This window comes from Artibeus jamaicensis, unplaced genomic scaffold, assembly GCF_021234435.1.
Source record: "Artibeus jamaicensis isolate MK-2021 breed Jamaican fruit bat unplaced genomic scaffold, CSHL_Jam_final scaffold_625, whole genome shotgun sequence".
Taxonomy (NCBI): Eukaryota; Metazoa; Chordata; class Mammalia; order Chiroptera; family Phyllostomidae; genus Artibeus; species Artibeus jamaicensis.
The window spans coordinates 4,766,320-4,777,863 of record NW_026522051.1 but is presented as its reverse complement, the minus strand read 5'-3'; the positions used below and the strand labels follow the sequence as shown (position 1 = coordinate 4,777,863).

The 11,544-nt window shown below is 59.2% G+C and overlaps 1 protein-coding gene across 2 annotated transcripts; it reads left to right on the top strand.

Annotated features, from left to right (window-relative positions):
• Positions 1 to 421: 421 nt before the first annotated feature.
• RGS4 (regulator of G protein signaling 4) lies at positions 422 to 5,556 on the top strand. 2 transcript variants are annotated; one of them, XM_053659365.1, is made up of 5 exons: positions 423 to 585; positions 2,840 to 2,944; positions 3,144 to 3,205; positions 3,567 to 3,733; positions 4,046 to 4,386. In XM_053659365.1, exons 1-5 carry the CDS (start codon positions 542 to 544, stop codon positions 4,283 to 4,285), a joined length of 618 nt encoding a protein of 205 aa, XP_053515340.1. In that variant the 5' UTR covers positions 423 to 541; the 3' UTR covers positions 4,286 to 4,386. The 2 variants fall into 2 exon arrangements, with proteins under 2 accessions (XP_053515339.1, XP_053515340.1); XM_053659364.1 differs by lacking the exon at positions 3,567 to 3,733 and having other exon boundaries at positions 422 to 585; positions 4,046 to 5,556.
• Positions 5,557 to 11,544: the final 5,988 nt, after the last annotated feature.

The following is an 11,544-nucleotide window of genomic DNA, read 5'->3' as shown; positions in this document are numbered from 1 at the left end:
TGGAAACAGTGGGGGGTGAGAGCTGAGGCCTGTGACCCTGTCTCTAATCGGAAGGAGGCATGGGGGGGGAAGAGCCCCCCCCAGCCAAGCCCTGGAGCTCCAGTGGGACCTGCCCCCCCCCCCCAGGAAACTCGTGACACAGTTTATACGGAAAAGTGAGCGAACCCCGTGGTGTGCGGCACCCTGAGCCCTTTTCCAGAAACCCGAAGCCTCGCAGGACCGTAGAGACGCGGAGGGAATTGTTTTCCCAGTGTCTGCCTGGGAGCGTCCGCTGCGCGCTGTGCACGCCCCGTCCCCCCCCCGCCCCCCCCATCTCTGCGGAGGCTGCAGCCACGGGGGGGGGGGGGGTGTCGGGCGGGCGCTGTTGATTGGCTGCCGGCAGTGCCGGCTGGGCTTTAAAAGGGACCTGCCTGCTGGGGACGCAGCCGAAGCTGCAGCCTCAACAGCATCTTCGGAGCAGAAGAGGCGAGGCAGAGCGCTCGCAGGCCGCCAGCTCCGCCTCCGACTTCCTCCTCCCCGAGACTCGCACCCCGCTGCAGAGATGTGCAAGGGGCTGGCTGGGCTGCCCGCTTCCTGCCTGAGGAGGTAAGGTGACCTTCAGCTGAGCCTGCATCTCATCCAGTGCTTTTGGGGCTCCAGTCCCCCGGGGCGGCTGTGACTGAGGATGTGAGTGCTTCCCCAGCTTGGCCACTGCAGAGTGGCTGCGACTGACCTTGGCTTTGAGCACTGTGTGACCCTCCTCCAGCCAAGTTGACCCCCAGTTGGCGAGGGGTTTGCAAGGGACACGAGGGTCTGTCGCATCTCGGCTGTGACTGGCACTGTGGGGGTGTCACTGGGGCACACAGGCTCACACTTGGGGCTCTGGGTTCATAGACACAGAGTCTCATTTAGGGGGAGACATCCAGCCGGTGTGAGCTCTGCCCCCGCCCCCAAGGGCACTATGCTCCTGGGTGGGGCTGAGTGTTGGTCATGGTCTGTGTTCTGGACCGATGTCACAACCACATGTGACTGCGGAACTGGACCCCACCTCTGGCCCCTCCAAGGGGTCTCAGAGTGTCTTCTGTGGGTGGCAGTGAGGAACAGCCCTCTCACATGTTGGCGAAGGGCTCTGTGGGAGGTCTCACCCCGAACACACCGCTTTGTCCGGCGCTGCGTCTCGCTGTGAAAAACCCAGCGAGGCGATGCAGTTGCTCACATGTCTGTGGGCTCCTGAAGGGGGCCAGTGAGCGCCCCCAGGGCAGAGCCCAGCCAGCTGAGCTGTGCCAACAGCCTCTGGGGGAAGCACCTTCTCCTCACCCCCCCTGCAAAGAGAGGTCACCTTAGATTCCAAGTTGGGGACCTCCCACAAAGTGCCGTCCCGGGCATTCCCAAGACTCGTGGCTCAGGCTCCGGTCACCGGGGAGCAGGAAGAACGCCACCCACCCCCCCCCACCCCACCCCCCGCCTGGCGGCTCTGACATGAAGGGGGGGGCCTGGCAGGAAGGGAGATGAGCCCCCCAAGTCCCGGTCGACTCTCACGGAAAATCGACTGTGCAGAACACAGGCGTGGGGAGGGGCTGTGCTCGGTGAACACCTGGGCAGGTGGGCAGAACCCTGGAGCTCTGCCCGTCAGGAGCTGGCCCGGGGGGGGGGGGGGGTGACTCCACGCCTGGGGCGAGCTGCCCACCTGGGAAGCTGTGGGCACCTGGCCCAGTCCCTTCCGTCCCACATCTGTGACTGAGGCTCAGGGTCACATTGTGGGGGGTGGGGTGCAGAGCGACAAGCCCAGCCAGGCATCCTGGCCCTCATGGGGGCCCCTGGGGTCTTTCTCCTCAAGGGCAGGTGGTTTCATGAGGACAGGTGTCTCTGTGCACGGTGACGCTGTGCTGAGCAGCATCTGCCGTAGCTGGTGGCCGGTGCACAGAGGTGGGAGCTGGTTTCTGCTCTGACGGAGCACAGCCCACGGGCTCCGTCACTGCGCCCTTCAGGGTGACAGCTCCCACGGGTGAGGAGCAGCTCTTGGCCCTGACCAGGAGGGGGCGCAGGGGAGGCAGGCGTCCTTGTCTGAGGGGCAGCGCCCGACAGGTGGGAGCCCAAGCTTTCTGGGGGACGCAGGCCACCGTCAGCACAGCCGTGCCAGGGCCCCTCGTCTGTCTCTCTGGAAGGCACGTCTGGTCATTCACTCGTGTAAACAGCCGCTTCTCTTTGGAAGCGACGGTGGGGCTTTTGTAAGGAAGGGGATCCCAGCGAAGAACAGTGAACATGGACAAGCGGGCTGAGCGTGAGCGGAAGGGTCCTGGAGTCTGAGACCTGCCCCCCCCCCCATCAGAGCCAAGTCAAGGACTCTGCCTGCTTCTCCCGCTTGTGTTCATGCATCCAGTGCCGTTAGGGTGTAAATGTCCCTATGGGGCTGGTGGCATGAGAGGAGATGGGGCTGCAGGCTCCACGCCTCTGTCCCACCCTCTGCGGTGGCTACACACCTGGCGCAGGTGGCTGGCCCACCTTCCACGAGGCTGGTATCCTTGTGTATGGGAAGGGGGGGGGGTGTAGTTTAGCAGCCAGAGTGGCAGTAGCAACCGCTGTCCAGGAGGTGGCGCCACAGGAAGGTGCCCGGCCTCAGCGCCTGCGACTCCCTGTCCTAGGGTTGCCCCGAGGTCAGCCAGGCTCCCTGAGCTTCTGCTGCAGATCCCCTCCCCCAACTGTGTGCTGCTGGTGACAGTGGCAGGTTCACAGGAGAGGCTGCAGGGTGGCCGGCTGGGGAAGGGGCCCCGCTGCCCTGGCAGAGCTGCATCCGCAGCAGCCCGGGCGTCTTGCAGTGAGAGCCAGTGGGCCTGACTCTGTGTCCCCCTTTTCTGTGCAGCGCAAAGGATGTGAAGCACCGGCTCGGGGCGCTGCTGCAGAAGTCGGGCTCCTGCGACCAGGGCTCTTCACACGGCAGGAGGGACAGGCTGGTCGTCTGCCAGAGGTGAGGGCCCGGGGTCTGAGGGCCTGGGGTCCCAATGCCCGGTGTGAAATGACCAAGCGCGTGGGGGATGGGCGCCCGAGTCAGCACCAGCCTGGTCCTAACAGTGGAGAACAAGGTCTCTGGGTCATTCTCAGGATCTTTACTGCCTCCCCTGCCCCTGCCTTTGGACCATGGAATGCACATTGTTCTTTTCCTTCAGGGTGAGCCAAGAGGAAGTGAAAAAGTGGGCCGAGTCCCTGGAAAACCTGATGAGCCATGAATGTAAGTCCACCCCCGGGATGGGGTTCAGGTGCCTCGCAGCAGACCTAAGGGTCAGCCTGTCACACCTGTGACTTGCCACTGAGCTCTGTCCCGCTGGGATGGGAGGCTCGTGCAGAAACGGGGGCGGGGGGGGGGGGTCAGAGGAAGAACTTCCATGTGTTGAGATTTCTGGCAGAAGCAACCTGTTCCCCCCACACACCTGCTGCAGCGAGGGTGGACCCAGCACGTACAGACATAGGTTCCGGGTGCCTCCCCCCAGCTGATCCTAGAGGGGGGTGAGGGGGTGTCCCCGAGCCCTGCCCTGTCCCCTCCAGCCCTGGCCCCACGTGCGGTGACAGCCGCCCCATCTCCCCCCTGGCAGGCGGGCTGGCGGCGTTCAGGGCCTTCCTGCAGTCAGAGTACAGCGAGGAAAACCTCGACTTCTGGGTCAGCTGTGAGGAGTACAGGAGGGTCACAGCGCCCTCCGAGCGGGGCCCCAAGGCCGAGAAGATCTACTCAGAGTTCATCTCTGTCCAGGCCGCCAAGGAGGTGGGTCCTCCAGGCACAGACATGGGGTCGTGGCGAGGTTTCCGGGGCCTGGAGAGTGTCACTGGGTCAAAGGGAAGGACAGTGTGGGGGACCCGCTCACTCTAACCCTGACACCCCCGTGAGTCAGTCCAGGAAAAAGCTCTCTCCCCCAGACGACCTGGGTGGGTTTTCTGAGGAGTCCCCCGCCCCACTTATCTGTGGGAAATGGCAGCAGAAGCGCCCCAGCCCAGCGCCACCCCAGCCCAGCGGCCCACACGGGGGCCTATGCTCCCCGGGGCGCGGCATCTCACCCGCCTGGTCCCCGCCCCGCAGGTCAACCTGGACGCCTGCACCCGGGAGGAGACCAGCCGGAACGTGCGGGCGCCCACGGCCACCTGCTTCGACGAGGCCCAGCGGCGGATCTTCCACCTGATGGAGAAGGACTCCTACCGCCGCTTCCTCAAGTCACGCTTCTACCTGGAGCTGGCCCGCCCTTCCGCCTGCGGGCCCGGGAAGCAGAAAGGGGCCAAGCGCGCAGCCGACGGCCCTTCCCTGGTGCCCCAGTGCGCCTAGTCCCCTGGGCGGTGAGGGCCGAGAGGCCGAGACTTGTGCCGGGGACCTGCAGGCCAGCTCTGGTCTGCGGCGGCAGGCACGTGTCTGCACCGCAGCCTCGTTTCCACGCTGCCTGCCCTGTGTCCCCTGCTAGATTTCGTGTCTGTGTTTCTGTGTCCATCGGGCGAGCCCCTCATTCCAGTCCGATGCCCCGCCCCCCCATTTTTTAGGGTGCCATGGGAGGTTTCCAAATACTGGGCCGATAGGCCTGGGCTTTTCGAGATTGTTGGCCCCTCTGTCTGCCCAGCAGCGTGGCCTCAGCTGGCTCAGTGGTGGGTCCATGTCATGTGACACCCACAGACTCATGGGTAACGTCAGGACTTTCTGCAAACTGGGTGTCCAGGTGAGGCGGATCAGTAGTGTGTTTGCGTGTCTGTGCGCACGCATGTGCATCCACCCCCCCTTAAGAGTGGACGGAGAGGCCCCAGGCACTCGGCGCGCACACACACACACACGCACCTCCGGTCCCCGGGCCCCCTCCCGAGACAGCAGCAGCACTGGGCCCGCCGCCGCCCTCCAGGGGGTCATACCTGATTCAACCGTGACCTCCACCTCACTGAGCCGCATTCCAAAGAGCAAAGGTCATGGAGTCTTGTCCTTGACTCGCAGGGCTGTCCCAGGCTGTGGTCACTACAGTCCCGCTGTCCGCCTGGGTGCCTGAGGCATGATGGCCAGCAGCTGGGGGGATGAGGGGCTGGACAGTGTGAGGAACGCAGGCTCGCAGGCCCACGGAGAGCTCAGGACGCAGGGGCCTGGTCTCCACTTCCATCTGCTGCCTCTGCTGACCGAGGTGGGCCTGTCATTCTGTGGGTTCCTGGGAACGCAGCCGTCCCACGGGGCTGCTGACTTCCCGGTGGCATGTTCGGGTCCCGTGGGCTCTAGGATGTAGCCTAGGCTCCACACTGCCCCCGGGGACGGTGGCCTTGTCTACGGAACACCCTTCTGCAAACTGAGAGCCCCCAGAGTCGCTGTTCTGAGCGGCGCCCACTCACCGCATCCGTTTGCGCATCCCGCACACTGGGCCGACGGGCTGAGTTCCAGGCTCCGAGAGGAACATGATGGGGCGACCAGACCAGGGCGTGAACTGCTGGACCTGCCGTTTGGAACTTCCCGAGGCCCACGGACTACTTGAAGACTCCTCACTTGTGTTATTTATGATGCTGTTTTGTACATGTTTGTATTACCGTGTTGTTTTATAAATGGAGGCGCACAGCACCCTCCCAAGCGGGTCACGAGTGGCCAAGAAGTCTCATTCTTCTCCTGAATCCTTCTGCCCCTGAAGCACCCACGTGCCCAGTCTTTCCACGCCTGCCACACAGGTGACCCCCATGTGCTTCAAAGCCAAGAGTCTGGGCTGCAAAGTCGCCAGCATGCGCTCACGGGAGTCCCGAGTTTAAAGATGCAGGACCTGGGTTGTGCCCTCGGTGTGTCCGGCAGCCGCGCTCGCCTGTCCCGGGGCCCCTCGTGTGACACACACACCCCCGTCCACTGTTCTGTCTCTAGAGAGCGCTGGGACCCGAGCGGGCGGTGCTGTGAAAACTGTCACGGTCTGCCCCGCTGCCCCAGGCTGCCCCACGGGTCCTTCCGAGTGAGAAGTAAACAGTTTTATGGAGCAAGTGGTCCCGTGTGCTTTCCAGATGTGTCTCGTTATTTCATCAGCACCGGTCCTGCCCGAGGGCTGAGCACCCCTTCTGTGTCCTCCATGCTGCTCAGGAAACACACGCACTCCTGGGCACTGTCTGCTTGTGGACATGACCATGACCTGCAGAGACGTGTGACAGGGGCAGGGGTGACAGCCAGAAAGAGCTCGCAGACGCTCCTTCCTCCGCCCCACGCCGGCTCCGGGAACGAAGAAGAAAACGCAGTGTGTGGGTTCCTCGTGCCTGCCGCCACGCCGCTCCCTCTGGTCGCAGAGCTGGGCGCCTTGGCTTGAGACTCGCCGGTTCACCTGCGGGTGCTCAGTGGGTTTGCGAGGGTCGAGTTCGCCCTGGGTCACCCGCTAGGACAGGGCAGGTGAAGGGTCCGCAGGTGCCGGGGGGCGGATCCGGAACGGCTCAGCCTGCCTTCCTCCCTTCCCGGATTCTCTTCACTGGAAAACAGGACATGAGATGTTCGCCTCGCAGCCATGAGTCCCACGTCCGTGATGTCACAAGCCCCCACTCCCTGAATTCTTCCTTTTCCACCACACGAGTCACACTCGTGAGGTGTCAGGAGCGCAGGGTCCAAACTGTTTAGAATAACAGGTCCTTTTCTTGATCAGATGAGGGCTGTGCACCATCTGTGGAGAAAAAAAACACAAATGAGCCCCCCCCTCAGCCCCCACGAGAGGTGTGCTGGGCTCTGGTGAGTGTCCTGCAGAACTGGGGTGTCTCTGCGCCCCACCTGAGCCGGGACAGGTGACGGTCCCTCGGAGGACCCACGAACAGGGAGCCTGGAAGCGAGGGGTCAGCGCCAGGCCAGGCTCCTCCCTCGGAATCACTCCCCGTTTCCTTTTCCAAGTTTTGTCGGATCCTGAACCGTTCTCCAGAGCGAGTCTTGTCACATTTTATTTTAGTGCCCGAAGAAAAAGAAAAAAAAAAGCTCCGCTCTCCTTGGGTCCCAGGTCACCTCTCTGTGGTGGTGGTGGGGGGACGGTGCACAGGGACTCCCAGTCATCCGGCGGCTGAGGGAGTCACACGGGGACCGGACGCCAGGCAGACGCTGGGTCTCGGTCCCGTTGCTCCTGCCTGTCCTCTGGGAGGGACCCCAGCTGTGACCCCAGGGCCAGGGAGGAAGGGAGCCGCCCCCTACGAGGCCACTGCTCCCGAGTTGGAACAGAGCTTGGCCGTGGGAAGGGGTGAGCAGTGACCTTCCAGGGTGACTTGGGGACAGTGCCTCTGAGGAAGGAAGACAGAGCTCAGTTGCTGTCTTTACAAACATCGTCGGTCCCGTTCCCAGCCTGTTCCACCGGCCCCTGGCCTCTCCAGCTGTCTGCCCCCCTGCACCAGGCCTCCAATGGACACGGCCATGGCGGCAACAGCGCACAATAGGAAGCGGCCCTGGCTATGTCACCACAGAGACAAGGCCTCCGGGTATTGTCACCTCCCTGCCCAGGGGCACCACTGACCCCCTCACCGCCCCACCCCCCACGGACTCGGTGTGCTCACTGCCCTCGCCTCATCCCTGGTCGTTCTGTGCCCTTGGGGTGCCAGCAAGAGCTCTGTCGGGCCCGTTTGCAAACCCCCGGCCAGGGTCCCTTCTTGCCTCATCTTGGAGGTGGCTGCCGCCCACCCCGAGCCCCTCCAGCTGGAGTTTGCAGAAGCGCGCCCAACTCCTTCCCAGACACCCACACACAGACGCCCCCACTCAGCAAAGTCCTCTGGGGGAACCCTCTTGCCACGTCCACTGCCGCGTCCACTGTTGGATCCCTCTCTCCGTGACAAGGTCCTGAGAGGGGGTGTAAGACTTCAAGGAAGCAGTTTCCAACCTGGTGGACGTGGCATGGAAGGCCTTGCAATACCTATTGTGATTGTGCTTGCTTTGGGGATCATGACCCTTTTTGCTTTAATCATTATGAATACCCTGGCAGTGATTCAGATAGTGTGCCTGGACCTTTCCCGGCTCAATAAACAGAATAATGATATCATACTAGAAACGTCAGGGAATATAGGCACAAGGAAACAACCAGAACAATCTGAGAATTCAAGCTTAATCAATAACAATCATTAGAAAAACACCCAAGATAAGATAGAATACTCTAGGAAATCAGGAGATGATCTCACTACTTTCTTAGAAGGAATTAAAGTACAAAACATGTTTATAAAAAGAACTCCTAGAGAAACTTAAAAGAAGTACCCTTGAAAGCCCCCTGCAACATAGGAACAACCCCTCCTTTACCTTGAATAGGAATATATATCAACTAAACAGGCAAAGTAATAAGAAAAGCTAGTTAGTTATTACAAACTAAATAGTCACTAGGGAGTCAGAATTTATAGTACACAGAAAAACATTTTAAGCAAAAAAAAGGTAGATAGCTAAGTTAGACATCACAAGGGCCTTATAATAAATCTCCTATTTTCTCTACTCAGTCTAGCGTATCCTTATGCCCTATACCAAATTCTGAGAAACTTTAATATACAATAAGATATTTCTAACTGTCTGATTAATGGCTCTCCCAGTTAAAATAATTTTTAACTAAATCTATGGGAACTTTTGTACTTTTACTGATTACCTTTGTATTGATTTTTTCTGCTTAAATGATCACGTTATACTGCAAATATTAATCACTACCTGAAATGAAAACTATAAAAACCTGCTTGTACTTTCAATAAACGGAACAGAGCTTCACTGTCCTTTGAGGCGTGTTGTCGTCTGTTACCCAGCGCCGACGCCTTGCCCTCACCTGTGGGACCCCCTGACCCGCTGCGGCTGGACCGCGGCACACTCTGAGCCCGCCCCCCAACCTCTCCCCGGGCCTGGATGCCGCAGGCCCTTCATGCACTATCGGGCCTGCGGCCTGACTTTGGGTCGCTCAGCCTCCAGACAGAGACCCTCTGACCCCCCCACCCCCCTATATGGCAAACGGCCTTCGGCTCCCAGATGCAAACCTGCTTGCCCACTGCTGTGCTGGGAACGGGTGGACCGCGTCCTAGACGCTGCTTCTGAGCTCTGTGCAGTGTTCAGGCTCGGGCGCGGCCTTCGCCGCGGGGACCGCGACCACCCGAAGCCGCGGAGGTGGCGGCTGAGGGCCACCCCGTCGTCGCCCCCCAGCGCCGTCTGCCACCGGCGCCTCCTCCCCGTGGACTCCTGGCTTCCGTTAGACTCGTGCGCACAGACCCACGTGGGCGGCCGGCTTCCGGCTTCCAACTTCCGGCGCGATTTACCTCGTGCCTCTGCGCGGCTCTCTGTCCATTACACTCCCTGGTCCTGCAGCCCCCGGTTTAGTGCGTCTCCCCAGCTGCCTGCGAGTCCTCGGGTGACCTTGGGTGACCTGGAGGCCCCTGTGAGCAGGCGACGAGCCTCCCCAGGCAAGGGGACCATTTGTGGAGGAGGCCGGCCTCGTGGGGCCTACTCCCCGCGCATGCGCGCGAGGGACCAGCATCGCCTCCGTTTCCGGGCTTTTCACGTGCTGAACGTCTGCGCCCGGCGCCCTGGGAGGGGGCAGGGAGAATTATTTGCACCCCTTGTTGCCTGACCCTCAGTTTTTTTCCCCAAAAGGCAAACTTTGTAAAAACATTTAAGAAAATATAAAAATGCTTAGGAAATTGGCCCTGGCTGGTGTGTCTCAGTGGACTGAGTGCTGGCCTGTGAACCAAAGGGTCGCAGGTTCAATTCCCAGTCAGGGCACATGCCTGGGTTGTGGGTCAGGTCCCCAGTAAGGGGGCGCATAACTACACATTGTGTCTCTCCTTCTCTTTCTCCTTCCCTTACCCTCTCTAAAAATAAATAAAATCTTTAAAAAAATATTTAGAAAACTGTAAACACGAGCGGGTTTGGATGCTGGTGACAAGCTAGGATTCCAGTTGGAAAGTTAGAAACTTCTAGATAGGAATCCTATTTTCTATGAGAAGTAGTATTGGTTTTGGAAAATCCTCGGGTTCCTGGTTCACTCTGCCTCAGGGCTGATTCCCCAGGACGGAAATGAGCAGCCCAGCCGCGTGTTTGCTGCACGATACACGGAATTTCTTACTGATCCTTCAAATAAAACACTGATTTGATTTGCCCATTGAAGCCTGGAGCCCAGGTTCATCTCATTGTTTCTGGCAGGTGTGGGAGCAGCAGTTCCCCCTAAAGCCGAGTTCGTTTTTCCCCTGAGTTGTTTTGTCTGCTCTGAGCTGTATTTGGAGTAAACCGAACTAAGGGCCTAAGTGAGCCTGGTCGGCGGTAACAATAACACAGCTCACATTTCACGGGCTCCGTGACCGGCCTTCTGGTCCAGGACCCAAACCAAGGTCCTCCTGCCCCTCACCGTGGGTGCCTATAGGACGGGCCTGAACTCAGAAGAGCAGAGCAGGGACTTCATTCTTTGATGGAGGAATGGGGGCAGGTGAGCTTGGGCTGGGAGGGGCCTCGGCCTTTACAGGTGGGGGCCCTGGGTGATTCAATCCGGGTAGAGGCTGCGGCTTTCCTCTTTGTACCCGCTCCTCTGCTCACGGCCCTTTTTGCCCACAAGCCTCATCGCCACCTTGGTCTCTGCAACGGACCCTCCTCACTTTTCAGACGGGAACGCTTTGCAATTCCTGGGAGCACCGCTGGTGACGCAGTCCAGGTTTTGAGAAACGTTTCGGTTTTTTAGAGGACGCCCTGTGATAACACTTCAGAGCAGCGATTCTCAGCTCGTGCGCCGCTAGAGTTTCTAAAACAGGCAACACCTGGTTGTTTAGTCCGTGCCCCCGACTGCTTTTCCCCGAGGGCACAGGCCAAGAACACGAGGCCCGGGGCTGAATCAGGCCCCCCACCTGGTTTTATCTGGCCGGCACCCGTGTTCCTACCTGAGGCAGCGCTGAGCTCCTTGCCCCTAGTTAAGGAGCATTTACACGTACACAGTCCTAAAGTTACACTCTGCCCTCTGAAGGCAACCGGGAGGCTGATGTGGCCCCCGGTGAAAATGAGTGACACCCCTGACTTACAGCCTCAAATAAAAAAATGACAACAAACAATTCGACAGTAGCCATCCAGTGTGAATGAACCAAAATTATTCCTGCTTTTTGTCAGATTGGCAAAAAGTGTACATTTCAGTGTGCCACAGATTTTTAGTGATTAGTTTTATGCCTGCACCGAAATGGGAAAGGTTGAAAATTGTGGCTTTAGATGATTACACTTTTTTCTGGAAGGTTAATAGATCAGATCATATTATGGTACCTCTTCACTAAAAAAAAAAAAAAAAAAAAAAAAAAAAACCTAGCAAAAAAGATTTTAAAAAGAAACGTGTTCAGAGTTTATTTCTCTACCATGCGCAGCACAATCCCCTCCCAGACGGTGCCCCGGGCACTCACGGACGTCATCTTACATCCGCCGTTCTCACGGACACACAGGGGGTGGTTGTATAGTGAACACACTTCAGTTTATACCTTCGTGACCTGTAGCAACACTTCTGACTGGTTTCTACGTACCAGGCAGGGTGTAGGCCAGAGGGAACTTCGCCCACAGGCCGTAAGAGAAGAGATTGCCTGTGAGCAAAGGAAAAAGGTGGGTGTGGTCTGACGCCCCGAGTTTTTGCAAACCGAAAAGACTTGGAAGAG

Bases quoted from the DNA above. Each gene is read 5' to 3' on its own strand.
- RGS4 (XM_053659364.1), top strand. From the start codon at position 542: ATGTGCAAGGGGCTGGCTGGGCTGCCCGCTTCCTGCCTGAGGAG. The intron at 586-2,839 runs GTAAGGTGACCT...TTTTCTGTGCAG, and splicing joins CCCGCTTCCTGCCTGAGGAG to CGCAAAGGATGTGAAGCACC. The intron at 2,945-3,143 runs GTGAGGGCCCGG...CTTTTCCTTCAG, and splicing joins AGGCTGGTCGTCTGCCAGAG to GGTGAGCCAAGAGGAAGTGA.